The sequence below is a fragment of the Dromaius novaehollandiae genome, chromosome 5 (assembly GCF_036370855.1).
Source record: "Dromaius novaehollandiae isolate bDroNov1 chromosome 5, bDroNov1.hap1, whole genome shotgun sequence".
NCBI classification, from domain to species: Eukaryota; Metazoa; Chordata; class Aves; order Casuariiformes; family Dromaiidae; genus Dromaius; species Dromaius novaehollandiae.
In genome coordinates, this window is record NC_088102.1 from 20764861 (window position 1) to 20781435 (window position 16575).

At 41.1% G+C, this 16575-nt stretch overlaps 1 protein-coding gene across 3 annotated transcripts in view; it reads left to right on the plus strand.

The window, feature by feature from the left end:
- The first annotated feature begins 1980 nt into the window (after positions 1 to 1980).
- EML5 (EMAP like 5) overlaps positions 1981 to 16575 on the plus strand; it is a 128503-nt gene continuing 113908 nt past the window's right edge. For all 3 annotated transcript variants that reach the window (XM_064512207.1, XM_064512208.1, XM_064512209.1), the window contains exon 1: positions 1981 to 2474. In XM_064512207.1, coding sequence (XP_064368277.1) covers positions 2278 to 2474 — 197 coding nt within the window. In that variant the 5' untranslated portion in view covers positions 1981 to 2277. The remainder of the gene's footprint in view (positions 2475 to 16575) is intronic.

Below are 16575 nucleotides of genomic sequence, written 5' to 3' on the forward strand. Positions count from 1 at the left end.
CTGCTGATATTCAAACCAATTAACATTTAAAAGCTTGAAACAAGTTATTTCAGTCACCATGTATGTTCAGTATTTTTCAAACCTACTTTCTCATCTTATGAATATATCTTACTTTCAGCTTATGAAAGGAACAGCCTTGCAGTTGTGATTTCTTGGGTTTTTTGCTTCAGTTTTTTTGTAACTTTATGGAACTGCACAAAATCTTACTAGAAGTTTGATTAAATGTGTATTGATATTGAAAACAGACTGTGGAATTTAAGGGGAAGCCAAGCTGAAATGCATTTGCTTTTTTTTTTTTTTTTTTTTTTTTTCTCCCCAAAAGGACACCAGTGTTCATTTTTCTTTCTCCATATTATTTTCAGAAAGAGATTAAGGTTGGTCATAATGGATGTTAGTTGTAACCACCCTTCCCATCAAAAAGCTGGGATACCAACACAGAACAACTACGCAGAGTTATCAACAGATTAAAAAGAATACTGTATTTCGTATTTCTAAGAGGAGCTAGCAGGGTACTTTCCAATCTGCTTTCCTAGCCAGTCCCCCATCTTGGGGACTCCCAAAAAACTGGGACTACCCAAGTTCCAAGGTGCTTCCACAGTGCTCTGGAAGGAAGCAAGTAAAAGAAAAAAGTTTATGATTTTTGTGGAAGTAATGTTTGCTTTATTTATTGGTGAATATATATGGCTTTTTGTTGTCATTAAAAATTGAAGCCTTGTTCTTTCTTTTTTTCAAAAAATTGAAATTTTTCACGGAACGGAAAATTCCTTGGCTGTATATTTGAGTCAAGAGTTTCAGGTTGCATGAATCTCTCTGCAGACTTCTCTTGTGTGCTTTGTGTTGATGTTAATAAATGCGTGGGATTGAAAACCGCATCTGATACTAGTGTCATGAAAATTCTCCTTGTCAGCGCTTGAGATAAATGTCATCTCTGTGTTCTAGACTGTGAAAATATGCTAATATAAAGCTAATTGATTACAGTGCTTAAATGCCTATGTTGCTACAAAATAATTCATTTTTTAAAACAATGAAAGGAAAAATGCAGTATTAAGTTTGCTCAAGAAAGATTTAAGAGGAAAAGCTCCCACCAAGTAAAACATAAATGGGGTACCATGGAAAAACGTCTCCAACATGAAGTAGCTAGTCAGAAGTAGAAGAAATTTTGTGGAAGAGAAGTCAGTATGACTAACAGAAGAGAAATGGAAGTTAAAGATTTGGGGATTTAAAAATAAATCCCGACAACCTAGAAAGCCAAACCTGTGCTGAAGGTAAAGGGAAAATAATTGGGTTTATTTTCAGCTGTCAAACCGGGATAACTATCCAGGAACTTTTAGAACAAGTATTTAACTCTTCAGTGCAGAGCTGTTGGTATAGTCGCGTAGTGCGTGCTCAGGGTGCCAGCCGGACGCGCCTCTCGGCGTTTTGCTCGGCAGAGCGAGGAGGGCGCGGTGCCCGCAGGAGACGGGGGGTCTGGGGGCGCGCGGAGGCCGGCTCCCCCCCCGCGCCCTCCTGTCCCCCCCCGCGACGAGGAAGGCGGCGGCTTCGCCACGCACCTGCTTGGAGGTCTAAGCGCGAGAAGTCGCATCGCCCTCCTGTTTTAGGGATGGGGAGACTAAGGCAGGCGGGGAGGTGACCTGTGCGCTGCGGGAGGCAGGCAGGGGGGTCAACGGGCTACATACTCGTCGTGACGAGTTACGGCTGCCGCTTTCCTCCCGGGTGAGACTCAGCCCGCGCGCTGCAGCGCGAGCAGCGCCTTTGTGCAGGCAGCGGGCGGTGCGGGAAGCGCCGCGGCAGCCGCTGACACCGGGCAGCGGGGGGGCGAGGAAGCGGTACGTTGCGGGAATTAGCAGTAAAATACCGACACCAAGGGCGGGGGGGAGGAGCAGGCGCGCGGCCGCGCAAGGGGCACCGGGGCCGCCGCCGGGCGGGGAGCGCCCCGCGCAGGCCCGTGGCGCCGCGGGCGCCGCTGCCCTCGGCGCAGGCGCAGGCCGCGCGGGGGGGCCGGAGCGGCGCCGCGCCCTCGCTCCGCGTCCCGGGCGGCGTCGCGGCGCGGCCATGTCTGGCGGCGCGGGGCGGCGAGGCGGGCTGGGGCGGCGGCGGCGCCCTCTGTGAGGCGGCGGCGGGCGGGCGGGCGTTCATGTCGGCGGGCAGGGGGTAGCGAGGCGGAGAGCGAGCCGAGCGGCGCGGCGCGGCGGGGGCGGTCGGCCCGTCGCCCCCCTCCCGCGGGGTCCCCGGCGGCGGTGGCGGCGAGCCGTGCCCGGCCGGCGGGGGCGGCGGGACATGGCTGACCGGAGCGCGCCGAGCTGCCACCTGCGGCTGGAGTGGGTCTACGGGTACCGCGGCCACCAGTGCCGCAACAATCTCTACTACACGGCGGCCAAGGAGATCGTGTACTTCGTGGCGGGGGTCGGCGTGGTCTACAGCCCCCGGGAGCACCGGCAGAAATTCTACCTGGGCCACCAGGACGACATCATCAGGTACCGCCGCCGCCGTCCGCTCCGCGCGGGGGGACGCCCGGGGGCGGCGGGCGCAGAGGGGTCGCGGGCGGGCGGCAGCGCCCCGGCGGCGGGAGGCGCCCGGGGGGCGCGGAGGAGCGGCGGTAATCCGGCGCCTCTCCCGCGGTAATCCGGCGCCTCTCCCGCGGTAATCCCGCCGCGGGAGGCTGGTCTGCAGCAGGGGGCCTCCGCCTCGCCGCGGACAGGCGGCGACTACGTGCGGAGTTAGCGGCGCGGCTCTGCCTCGCGGCTGCCGGGTCAAGCTTAAACATCAGCCGGTCGCGCAGAACTGAGCCTCCTCCTCCGCTAGTTCACTTTGTGGTGGGTGTTATCGGTGCTGAAGTGCATAAAAAGGACCTAAAAATGGTGGTGTGGAAGCAGAGGAGACGTGCTGGTGGTGTTTCTGAAACGTGTTTCCACGCCGAGGATGTTTGTCCGTACCCCAGCGGTGCCGCGCGGTCGGCAGGAGGAGGTGGGGGATGAAGGGCAGATGTGAGCCTGAGTCATCAGTCTTTTCCCTTCCAGTAGGCGTCATTGCGGATGGTTTTTTAATACTGATTTCTTCTGCTTTTCCTGTTTGGATAAGAGTTAGCAGTAGCCAAGTGTGTAGGTAATTCACTGCACAACACTTGTTTTTGTGGCACTCGGTGCTCCAAATTGTGCGTTCTGTATGTGTTAGACGTGAGTAACAGGTATCGCACGCGGAGGGGAAAATGGATGCTCTGTCTTTCATTCAAGGTTTTATACATGTCGGAAAACTTGCCGTAACGGCCATACGTTTCTTGGTTTTAGTCTTCTTCACAAAGAACTTATGGTAGCTTTTTAAGTATGGCTGTTAGGGTCCCTTACAAGGCTATAGTATATTTTTTTCTTAGTGCTAAAAATGTGAAGAAGAAAGTGGGCAGCTGATATGCCATGAGAGTGCTGCAGTATATGTACTGGGTATAGAGTCAAAAGTTTGAATTGCTATTATTTGCGTCATTATTTAATGTTTTGACTTTCTCATCCTAATATAGGAAAAGGTATTTCTTAAGCACTGTTAGCCACCTCTAATGCCTGGTGTTGTGGGAGCTCCAGATCCACATCTGCCTGTTGTGCTGAGGGAGCAGTGCCTCATGACTTGTTCTAATCTAAGGCCCAAAGCTGCCGAGGTGTAATATTATACATTTAATATCGTGTATCCACCACCATTCCTCCTGGTGCTTCCGAATGACACTGTTCGTTTCAGTAGGACTTCTTACACCATAATTCTTATGTGGCTTGAACTACAGGGAGGGAAGTTGTTTATGGTTTCGTATGGTAACAGTTTTGTTTTGTTTGTTTGTTTGTTTGTTTTTTATGTCTCTCTCTCTTAGCTTTGGTACAATGTGCTAGTTTTTGCCAAAATGTGACTGAACTCATTATTCAGAATGCTACCAAGAGTGAGAATATCTGACAAAAGTAGGAAAGTCAGAGAGAAATAATGCAATGACTTTATCTGATTTGTTAGGGGTTGTACTTTGATTTGTATGATACCGTGGTCAAGCATGCTAGAGATTCTCCTGCCTGCGTTGTACTGATGTTGAGAGAATGTAAAACTAAATTTATTAAAACACTTCAGTTCTCTACAATTGGAATTTTTTATGCTTCTTAAATTTACAGAAGCTATACAGAACTGTTAGCATGCTTAAAAAAGAATATTCAGTTTTAAAACAGCATTTTTTTCTGAAAATAAGGTTATACTTGCAGTGATCAACACTTCAGTTTCTGCCCTTTTTCTAAAAGCAGCTGGTGCCATTTACATGCCAGCATCCCATGCTTTTCATAACTTGAGTACCTAATGATGTTAGTTCTCAGTATTTCAAGCAGTTGCAGTAAAGTCAGATATTAAAGTGAATTTTTTAAAGATGGGTGCAAAAATGAGATTATATAATACAGTAATCAGTATTGTTTCATTTACTCTCTGAAGATATCAAACTCAATATCCTGCAAAATTTTTAATATGCTTTGTGAGCAAGTACCATATGAATTCTAAGATATTTGTGATGTCTTAGGGAATGAAACTGGAGGACTGCTTGCCTTTGTACAAGTAAAGGATCTCACTTGTGAAAGCAGGTCTGATGTCTGAAATCTTACATATTTAAAGAATCAAACTTGAATGAGCACAACTCTGTAGCCACAAAGACTAAGCAACATCACATGCTACATGCTGATATTATTAGTACTCTTCATTATAAGAACCTGTATGTCGTTATTATGCTCTGAATGACATTCTAATTTTAAGCAGCAGTCAGGAAGACAGGAAGTGCAATCCTTAAGTCAGAGATCAGTGCTTTATCTTTAGTAATAGACAGTAGTATTAGATTAATGGATGGATTGAGAGTATTTTCCTTAGGAAAATACCTTTCTAGGATTAGTAACTAGTTTGGCTTCTGCGATGAGGTTTTACATCTTTTTATTAAGTGAAAATGTACAAACCTGCTCTAAGATTTTTATATGATTAGATGCTTTAGTGTCATTTATTTTCAACATAAATGTCTAATCTTAATCACATTTCCAGCCCTAGCCTCAGTTTAACCCTGTGAGTTAATTGTGCATTGAAAAGATTACAGTTTCCCTCTGTGTTTTGTCTTTCAATTCCGTCGAGCGTTTTTTGTAATAGAAGAGCGTGACTAGGGTCACTTAGGTTACTTTATCTAGCAGAGATGTACTGAACATTAATACTTTAATGCCTCTTTTATTAGTTTGTTTTTTGAATTGAACAATCTCAGTCATTCAGTTCCAATTTACCTCAAAAGGACTTTTTTTTTTTTTTGCTTCCTAGTGATCTTTTGGTTTTAACCCTTCTGAAAGTTAGTTTCCAAAAATCAACCCACTATTCTAGGGGATAGATAGTACCATATTATAATTCTTATTTCTCTCCCATTTCTTAAGCATCTTCACACTTTTACTGCCGAGCGTGTGGACACTTGTGGAAGATGTCAGTCTAGCTGCACAATGCTTTGGAAATTTGTATCTTTTGGGAGTGCTGGTAACTGAATTATTCCTTGAAGGTTTTACTGCATTTTATGTGAGGGAGTAAATTATGTAAATGAAACCTCAGCTACTTTAGCTTTAGTCCTGTAGGAGTCTCCACATTTTCCTTATATTCTTTTGTATTTTAGCCTGGGAGAGAAACTGCATGAATATCTACTGTGTATGCAGAAAATAAGATCCCCTGTCCAGCCTGGGCTGTGTATGCGTAGGAGATGCTCATTTTGGATGAATGTGTGAATTGCCACTGCAACGTTACTGATTTAAGCTGTCTTCTGTAGGATTTCATTAACTACCAAACTAGCTTGTGAGATGTAGATTAGTTTGCTTTATGGTAGAGAGAGAGAGAAGAGATAATGTCTTGGTATCTTCAGGTTAGATTTTTCCTTTGTTTTCTCTTTGTAATTTTAGTGGTTTAGAGAGGCATAGGTTATTTTCTGTAGATCGTCCTTTCCATGTCAGAGGGCTTTTAGTAGGGTCATACTTAATCCTGATCTGTATAAAGACTTCAAAAGATACCCACTCAGGGTATTAACTTGTCATACTGGAAACTGATGCTCATATTCAGGTTCTTTATTTGTCTGAGCAACATGAAGTGTATGGTTCAGTTTATGGACTTGCCCTTTCTCTCGTAGAAGGGAAGAAATTGTAAACTGTGGACTCATCCACCTTTTTAATAACTATTTGCTGAAAGGATCCTTTGATGTTACCAAGATTACTCTCTGTGCTGATGTGCTTCATTTTTTTTCCTCCTTTTTTTTTTTTTTCTTTATGCTTGCCCTGTGACTGCCTCTTCATGAGCTTTGGAATATTGGAATTTTACTGGGAATCAATTTTTTTTTGTGGTGGTGGTGGTATCAATGATTCTAGTTAAATCAAAAGCAACAGCTAAGATTAAACCAATGCTGCTTTTTGAGATCTTTAATAGACTTGGCAAAAATGCAGAATTTGCTTTCCTTGACATCTGTCCTTCACTTCAAACTACAGCATTGATTTTGAGTCTAACCTTGTGCGCGGGCAGAAAAAATCCACACAGCCATCCAGGTCAAAGGAAGAAGAGGAACTGCATTTGTTTGTAAAAGGGAAACAAATTGAGAAAAAAGAGGAAGAGTTATTCCTCTCCTCCTTTTTTTTTTTTTTATATCCATCACATGAGTTAGGCAGCAAATAATAGTACTGTTGTATATTCTTCCTAGACTTTGATCACTAGTAAACCGTGACTCCTTTGTTAAGATGTCTATGATATATTTCACGTTTGTTACTGAAGGTAATAGCTGGCACATCTCATTCTAGAAAAACTGCCTGAATTTGTGCAGAAAATGCTATCTCTAATTCTGCTGTAGAGCAACCATAGGCTGTGTCTGATAAATTCATTTTCCTACTCATCTTGAAGACTGTGCATTTTTCCTTGTCTCAGACTAAGATAGGGGAAAGAAATAGCACAGTGTCTACCTCAGCTCTTCACATAGCTTCCTATTTTCAGAGCAGGCATAGCTTCAAGAATTTTTCAGAAGACAGAAGTCTCTCAAATGAGATTTTTTCTACCTATCGTTGCACTCTCAATGTTAGTCTAACTTGCGATATCTAAGAAATTCTTGGACAGTGTGAATGCTACCAGAAAATGTTGTCCAAGAGGTAGGTCCAGGCTTTCACTATAGCTCTCGACAGTGGTTTACAGACAGAAACTTTAGTAGTGCAGTGATTAATCAGATTCTGGTTTTGAACAATGACTCTGGTCCTCTTTTACTGTCTTGTTTCATTAACTATGCACTGTTAAGACTTTGGATAAATAGCTGTTGGGCTTCATCTGTGAAGGTACTTTGTATTTTCACCACCTCGTTGTATCATTGTGCCTCTTTTTGTTCCCTTTTCATTAGATCCAGCTCATGAGAGAATTCTATTGAAAGAAGAGAATTTCTTTCTCAAAAAAAGAGCCAGACAAGGTTTCGCAAGAATGTAGGGAGAAATTATTTTATTTCCCTCTTCTCCAGTCCTCCAGGAGACTGGCAGCCTGAGATCCATCCTAGTTCTCAGAAAGCTCAACAAATAATTCAAATAATTGAAAATTAGGGTATTTGCTCTCAGGGTTATCATCTTGTTCTTCTCTATGATAAATGATGTATGACTCTGACCTGACTCCAAATGACAATCAAGCACATATGTCAAACAGTAGAAATTGTGTGGCTACGAAATTTTATCGAATGGGATTCTGTCATTTGGTTTGGCAGTAGATTTACCAATTCTCATCAGGAAATTCACAACTAGTTTTGTATTTCAGCTGTCAGGGACTATGACTGAATGCATACCACAGTTGCCATTTCAGATTTTTTCTTAATTATCCAGTAGTGAGGCTGAGAATGTATTCCCAGTAGTTACACACAAACACATGTATACAACACATCTATGGCTGGTTACACAGGCACACTCAGCACTTGCACAAATGGCAGCAGTGGCCCCACTTGGACAGACACACAAGTGGGTCTTGGTGGATCCTCAGACCGTATGGTCTCTGTCTCTATCTCCCCCTGTGGTTGTGTGGCCAGACAAGTGTGCTGACCAGTGACCTGTTTACATGCAACTGTCCCTTTTTATTCCCTTATCTCTCTAGTTGCCTGTGTTTATTCCTCCCCAAATCACCCAGATCACCCTTTCTCCACCTTTGGTTCCTCCTCTAAACATCCCATAATAAGTCTTGTCCAATCCCCCAGATGCTCTTTCACTGCATCCCATAGTGTCCTATACCCCCAAGCAGTAGTCCCCCCTCAATGGGAAAGGTAATCTCCCTGACTTGTCTTGATGGGTTTCACACCTAGACAGTGGGGCTGATGGCTCTCCTGGGGCAATCCGGGGACAAGCCCAGACACCCTTTCCCTGAGCAGTGATTTGAGTTCCTGCACCTGCCATCGTGCCTCTGTGCTCCTTTGTGTGGGTGCAGATGAGTATTTTAATTGGGAGAACGTTAGGTTATATGATAGCCATCCTCTCCTTGCACACCACTTCACAGCCATCTGTTTTATCTCCTGGGATGGCTAAGCCCCTGGAGCGGAAGACTTAGTGCTGCTGCAAGGTACCTTCTAAAGGGCTTTTTATTTATGCAAATCTGGTGTGTGGAGTTGTACAGTCCCGCTCCTCAGGAAGGGTAGCTGTAGGACCAGAGTAACTGCAGGTTCAGGGTAGGCCCCTGGAGTCTTGGTGGACCTGCAGGGCATTGCCCTTCTCTTGTCTTGTTTTTGTTTCTTGGTGGCACTGCTGAGCTGTGTTTTGGTTCTGCAGGCTGGCATAGAGTGCTTTGTTACTCCAGTCCATGGATAGATCCATTCCCATTGCTATCCCACATCATCAAGGGGTAGGACAGCCTAAATTGTACCTGAAGTTTGAGTGATGAAGTGGCCCTGTTCCTGGACTTGGCAAGTTAATGCACTTGTTAATGAGGTGGGTTTACATGGGTAGTTCCTCTCCCCATATCATTAGCTTTTCCATCAAAACAAAACTACTGTCCCTGTGTAAGCAACTCTACAGCACAAACGATGTGCAACAGCTCTGGTGGTTGCAGGGCTGTCATTCCCTGAGGTTCCCTGCTCCAATCCAAGTTCTTTGATCTCAGCAAAAGGTGTTCTGCACTTCAGATTGAAATCCCGTGCTGCCCAGTGCACCACCTGCACCAGCCAGTTCCACATACAACTTTTCCCCAGCCCTTGACATATAAATAGATACAGACATAGATACAAACACAGACCAATATGCTTCCCAGCTCACACCAACTAAACAATACAGAGGAACTGTGCAAACTAATTCTTTTCCAGTACAGTTCTCATGGTTGCAGGGACTATGCTTGCCTAAAGTTTCTTTCTCCAATCCATGTTCTTTAATCTCAGTTAGGTTTTGCAGTTCAAATTGGAATCCCGTACATCCTGATGCACTGCCCCATGCCATACATAACTTCACCACAACCCTTGATCCATAACATATAGATACAGCTGTAGCTGCAGATATAGATGTAGCTACATATACCTCACAGGTTATTTTAATTAAACAGTACAGACGGACTGCTCATTTTACCATCTCCAAAAAGCAACTCTTTGGATGTCCTTGAACTCTGTGCTGTCCATATCCTTTTTCCTAGCAGTAGTCTTTGTTATTTACTTACTTACAGAAAACTAACTTCCCAAATTATTTCTGCAGTCATAGTCTTTGGAGAAGGCTGGTCATCTGCCTTGAATCCTTTAATAACTTTACCAGGAGAAAACAAGAACAAAACCTGTATCATGGTTATGCCTGTCATCTGGCATGGTCATGCATAGGAACAGTTCAAAATATTGCTTGGGTAATACTTGGGAATTCTGCAAGGTGCATGCAACCTATGGTATTAGGGATAGTCCTAGGACTATTGTTCTGAAGTCCCAAAGGAAGTCTTTGGTAAAGTATCTGTCTTGGATTTTAGCAAATGTTAGGTCAAGAAAGGGCCACACAGTATTAAAGCGTGGATACTGGTTCCCCAGCTTGGAGGGTCCTCTAAGCTGAAGCTACCTCTGTTCTCTTGCAGTCAGTAGGTTTTGCACATCAGTCAGTCAGTTTTGCGTACATGCCTTTGATTTGGTGCAGTCACAGGCTGGCAGTGAAAGATGTATGTGTCATCTTCACCTCTCTGTTCTCGGTAGCCACACACCACTTTATACCCTGACAGCAAGAAGGACACTGAGTAGGTAGCTGCAGTGGCCGCTGTTGGCACAGGTCACCTCCTGTGGCACCAAGATGTATGGATGACTGGATGCCTATCCCTTCTGTTGGCTGCATGCCTTGTCATTATATCAGATCTTTTTAAAAGAAAATTTAATGCTGTTTTGCATGAGGTGAGGTAATGCTTCTTGGGAAAGAGGCAACATCAGCTGAGATGAGATTCTGATAATCCTGCAAGGAGAATGAAGTGGTCTTGTCTGCTGTTGATATAGGCCAGAAATTCTGAGCAACAGAATGAAAAACATAGATGGAAAATCATCTACTGGCTTACTACTGAAGACCGTGATACCAGTTGTATATAATTAGAAGTGAGTTCAGAGTTGGTAACACGAACAGCAGTCTCTGTGTCTTCTGTGATACTGTCTGTTCTGAGACCTTCCCCATGCCAGGAGAAGCCTGTTGCATCTCCTCGTTCGCTGGAACCTTCCAGATGCTGTAACGAAGACTCTACATCGGACACAAACGACCGTCCAGACAGAGAAGCAATTGTCCGACCAAAACTCAAAATTGCAGCCCAAATGGCTCAGTTCTGAGAGCTTCAGGAATCTGACAGCAAATGTCTGTTTTTGATCTTCTTCCCATATGCAAATTCAAATAAAAATCATTTCATGTAAATCTGTATTTAGTTAAGGAAACTCTTTTTGAAAATCTCCTACTCGGAGAAGTCACAGCTATTATGACAGATCATACTGTTGAAATAGTACAAAAGTCATTGGACTCTTGATAATGTCAGTATCAGTACAGAGAGAGGTGGTAAACTCAGGGTAGAGACTGTGGGACTCGAAAATAGATGCAGTGAGAGGACTGACTGCTTCTCGAACTCAGTTACTGCTCCTGTTCTATAGATCAACAGAGAATGTGTATTTGTGGACATAGCTGATATGTATTGAAAAAAGTTCTATGTTTACAGAGTAAGGAAAGTGTCAAAGAAATCTGTGCTTTCACTGAAAGAGCATCAGAATTTTTGAGGCCATAGTACGTCGTTACTTCCAAGGTGCTTGAAGGGACTTTGACCTGTTTGAGTCTTTGTTTTTGTTCTGTTTTCAGGCAAAGGTCCCCAGGATGTTCGTGAGTTTTTAGGTGATCTATGATGTGTAAATACTGTTTAATTTCCTGAAGAAATAGCTTAAATTATACACATCTGACATTCACATTTTAGAGATTAATTATGGGGTGCTGAAAATAATAATATGTAGCTTTGAAAAAAAGAAGCAATTCTATGTACTTTTAATTTAAGTATTAGAATTTGGGATTTTTTCCTAACACGGAAAGTGTAGTAGCCAGTGATGAAAATGAAAAATTAAAATTTGAAAACTCTAGTCACTCATTGATGAAGAATTGGGAACCCATAAAATGAAGGAAATGAGTATCTTTAATATAATGAGTGTCTTTAGCTGTATGAATAAACTTAAATATGCCTAAGAGTCTGCAGTTAGTTAGCACATACCAAAAAATATACCATTTGGTGAAAGTGAGTGAAAATGTCATACATAAGGACAGAAGATGGGAGCAAGCATACAATTTTGATATCTGAGAAGTGGGTAAGCATATCTGTGCTCTTTGTGTGAGAAAATGTGCTCTGAAAAGAAGAACAGGCTCAGGAGTTTGTCTCTGCTCAAATGCAACAGCTGAGGGATCGTTCCTCGTTGTTGTAACTGATGAGAAGATTCTTGCTTCGAAGAAAGCAAGCAATATAATGGTGAAATAATTTAGTGTGTTTAAATCCAAGAGTTTTGGTATAGCAACCCAAATAAGTCAAATAGGTTAAATTACCAAGATAGCATACTATTTTGTGGTTAGGTTATTTTCCCTATTGAACACGGAAAATTTTTTAGGAAAATTTTGAGGGGTTGTTTTTTCCAGAAAGTTTAGATTTTTACCTTAAAAATCAAGTCTTATTCTTAGCTTTTTCATAGGTTCATATGGTGCCATGTTTGTTGTATTTATACTAAAGATAAATCCATCTACTCTCACTTTGTCATCTGCACATGTTCTTTAAGAGCATAATCAGTTTATTTCCCTCCTTTAAAAAACTCCCGTCTTAATGGGACCTAAATTATGTCATAATTAAACTAATCAGTTCTCCTATGAGCCTCTAGCTCAAGTGTCTTTTGACTGTTTATCAGTTGAAATGGTATTTTTTACAGCAGAAGTAATTGCTAGGAAAATGAGTGATATAATTACTCTGACCACTTTATTTCATTCAGTGGTTCACAAGGACCAAGTCACAATTAATCTTTGTCCAGTTTTTTATGTTAAGTGATCTCAAATTTTCATGTGCGTAGAACTCTGGAGGGAAGATTTGTCTTCGTGTCTTAGATGGAGAGAGAATGATCTGCTTTTTCCTTAAGATAAGTTTTTTAGTTAGTTTACTGAAGTACTTTTAGGAGAGATGCCGAGGAGCACACCCTACTAAATAAATTTGCAGTAGAGGCAGATGTGCAGAAAACTGGTAGGGCTCCTTAGAGAAGGTTGTTTCTTCATAGAACTGTTCTGTTGAAAACCACCGTAGCAGGCAAGTCTGTCTTTCATGCAGCTTCCCCTTCTGCAGTGGTTCAGGCAAGCAGCTTTGAATTTATATGCATATATATTTTATCAGATTTTCCTCTTGGGGTTTAGCATCATGCTCCCTTGGTCAGTTTGGGAGAGCAGTGCTATGGTCAGCATTCATATGAGAATTTTCTGCTCCTTAGTGGACCATGGCATAATTCTTCTGAAAATGGAACTGTAAAAAAGTTTTTGAAGAGGGAGTTCTTATTTACCAGTTAAGAAAGAAGCAGTATAGTCAAAACTCCTTTTTAACAGAAGGAACAAGTAGGAGGGGCAAGGTATGAGGAGGCATATCTGTTTTACAGGGGCAGCACCCAGATGAGGGCATCTCCTTCCCTGCAGCCTCCTTACTTGAATTTCAGTTGTTCTGTTTCTGACATTGCTCAGAGGCTCTATCTTAGAGCTTCTCCTCAGAGGGTGTTTGAAACTCCCAGCTCTCCACTTGCCAGCTGAAAGAAAGACTAGATGTTCGTTCATGCATGCGTTCGTTCCTTCTTTCGTTCTTGTGGTTGTGGGTAGTTTTGGAGGATGGTTTCTGTTGGTCCATTTCTGGCCTATGCTACTTCCTGAAGGCTTTTCAATTAAGGCAGCAACAGAAAATTGACTGCCCATACATGAAGCCAGGAATCATTAAATTGATCAAAGTCTTGTTAATTTTGTTTGGCTGTTTCTCAGCAGAAGTATGGATAACACCAGCGATGCTGTTTGTTGGTAGATTAAGACAGACATCGCTCACTAATTTTGTCATGTGTTGAAGAGTTTCTCAATTAGTGACTCTTCTGGGATGTGTGTGTTGTGTCAGGCAATATGTAGTAGATTTTGTTTGAGGGATTTATTGTTGAATCTTTATTATCTTCTTTTTTTTTTAACCGGAAGTTGTGCACGCTGTCTTTTAAAATGTATTTTGTTTGGATTTAATTTGATAAAATGAAATATTTTAGGAATACAGAATAAAGTATTTCACGTATTCCATTTTGAAATGGAACTAGAATGTGCCTGTTGTTTAATACACATGCATATCATTAAACACCTTATTTTTCTTAATTAAAACTACGTAGATATAAATATCAAAAAATATCCACCAGAGATGAATAGCTAAAACATACCAGAAGTTGATTAGAGGAGATGAACACAGCAAGGAGCTACAGGCTTACAAGCTCGCCTTCATGCCTCATGCTTTTCGTAGCCAGCAGTCACATCACCTTCTGATCTGATTCTGTCAGCACTCACAGGCAGAGTCAGATCAGGTCAACACAGAAATGCGAAAACATCTTGGTGCTGTAGGAAATGCTTTTCTTGAATTGGTAGTTGGCTCTCTTTCTCGGAACTAATGCGACAACATGAGGCTCTAGGGCAGCATGTCACAGAAGAACAGGAAGTATAAGCCAAGGCTTAATAATGTTTGATCATTAAAAATTCAAAAGCATTTTTTGCAGAAATTTTGAGGCCTGCCCTATTCTTTCTGTTTCTCCAAATTGCAATCAAACTAATTATATTTCTGCTTAACTACATTTTGGATGTTTTCATTTGTTAGTCATCCTCTTGATATATGTAGGAAAGTAGATAATGTACCTGGCTGATTTCTTTTCATAACAGCATTATTAAGTTAATTTATTACTGTGTTTACAATGTTATAATGATAGCATACATAGTGATAGGCAGTAGCTGAATATGTTTGAATAAAATAATACTTTTGAAGGATTTGTCTGAAGTCAGTGCAAAATTAAAAACAGCTTTAATTAAGACAAAATCAGCTTCAGGTTTAAAAATTAGTTGCGGAGGAGTTCTTTTTTTTCTTCTAAATGTTTAAGATTAAAAACATAGCATGCTAATCCTATGTAATTTATGGAAATCTGAGTTTAGATGCCACTGTAACTTTTAACACAAGTACTGTAGTTTTTTACAAAATGAAAACAACATTTTGAGACAAAAATAAAAGTAATTACAGAATGTTCCCCAAATTAGAAAGAATTAATTTTAGTTTTACATCATCTAAAATTTTTGTTTTTAAAGTTTAAGCTTACATTGACATAAAACTAAGAGATGAGGAATTTAGTTTTACATTTTATAGTGTCTCAAGGGTTTTTTTTTTTTTTAATAACTTCTTAATATAGTTTATCCCTTTTTTTTAAAAATACTATATTTCAATTGCAGACAGAGTTATGTTTGTGATTTAGGACAGTACTGTTGTCCATCAACAAGGATTTTCAAAGAAAAATAATTTATTACTCAGAAAAATGGCAAAGCTGTCTAATTTGGACTGGTGAAGGTCAGTCATGTGCTTGATTTAAAATTTATGTACAGATGTATATACAAATTTCTCCTTTTAAGTTTTATTTAAAATTATAATGCTATTGTAGTATTACCAATTGAATTGTTTTATTCACAAGAGATTTTATTTCACTTGGAAGTGTCTGTTGTTTTTGATGCTTTCACATGATAAATAAGGTTACTGAGCACTTGGAATGAAATAAAATTATGTTATAGAAGCATAAGTTAAGTGCCATAGTGTAAAAGTTCCCCTGGCCATCTTAATAATTCAGTTAAGCGACTAACCTAGATACTATTGAATGAACATTCTTAAAAATATGTATATAGTCAGGATTTTCTGTGCAGTGAGACTCTATTGTGAGTGCCATCTGGTTTAGTGTTAATTTCCTGGGAGCATCAGTGAAACACCTCGCAAAATGTTATAGGTACCTATAACTTGTATTAGGGATCTCACATTGCTCTGATTACTACAGTGGCTACAAAAGACTTTCATTTTTACAAGAAATCACCCAGATCATTATTATTTGTATTGTTGTTGTAGCGGTTGTAATAATAATAGACATTATCCTTCAAAATACAGTGCTCAATTTGCACTAAGAAGGTCAAAATCAGCAGCAAGATTGCTGTAACTCTTGCTAGCAAATTATATGATTGAATTATTAAGCCAGGCATATGATTTGTCAGTCATGTTCCAAAAGATATATTGAACTTTTTTGTGGTTTCTATGTACTCGTGTGATAGCAACAAAAGTTCCAGAGGTTTATTGCTGACCACCTCTGCTTTCATTTCAAGTTTCTGTCTTTGTCCTTCAGCCTGCTGTTCAGTCACAAACACTGCAAAAATGATGTCAGGATTATTAAAAAGGGGATAAACTGTGTTATTTGTTAATGGCTGACAGCTGCTTTGAATGAAATTAGTCTTAGAGACATCTTCATCAACCTATGAACATGGGGAAAGTCTGTCCGTTAAAGGCCATATCCTTACTTAATAATATTAATTTGGCAATAGGTAAGATATTCCACTTCTATACTGCATCTGAAGGAAAAAGTTTTTGACCTTTTATGTTAGAAAAATGTGTTTTCTTTATATTTTACCTAGCTTCTAGAGAATATCTGTATTATTAATTCTCCATTGAAATATTGGATCTCTTCTGCAGAATGACTTTCCTAGGCCTAGTTGAAAAAGACTTTCCATTAACTGGAGGTCCTCATTATTATTGAGAGGTTTCTTGGTAGACTTCTTTTCAGTTGAATCTGTAAGATAGTGCTTGATGCTTATGCTCCCATTAAAGCCTTGGATATTCAGATTTTATTCTAGAAGATGCAGAGGACAATCCACCCAGCAGTTTTTCCTGTTTTTCTTGTTTCTGACTGATCTTTCAAGCTTTTTCAGAGGAATTTTTCATTATAGTGCCTATTGCTTTAGTCTGCTTATTAAACAGTTGAGCATCCTAACCTGTATGCCCAGATCAGTCATTCTTTTGCTTTAAAAACATTGGTTACTTTCTCCCATG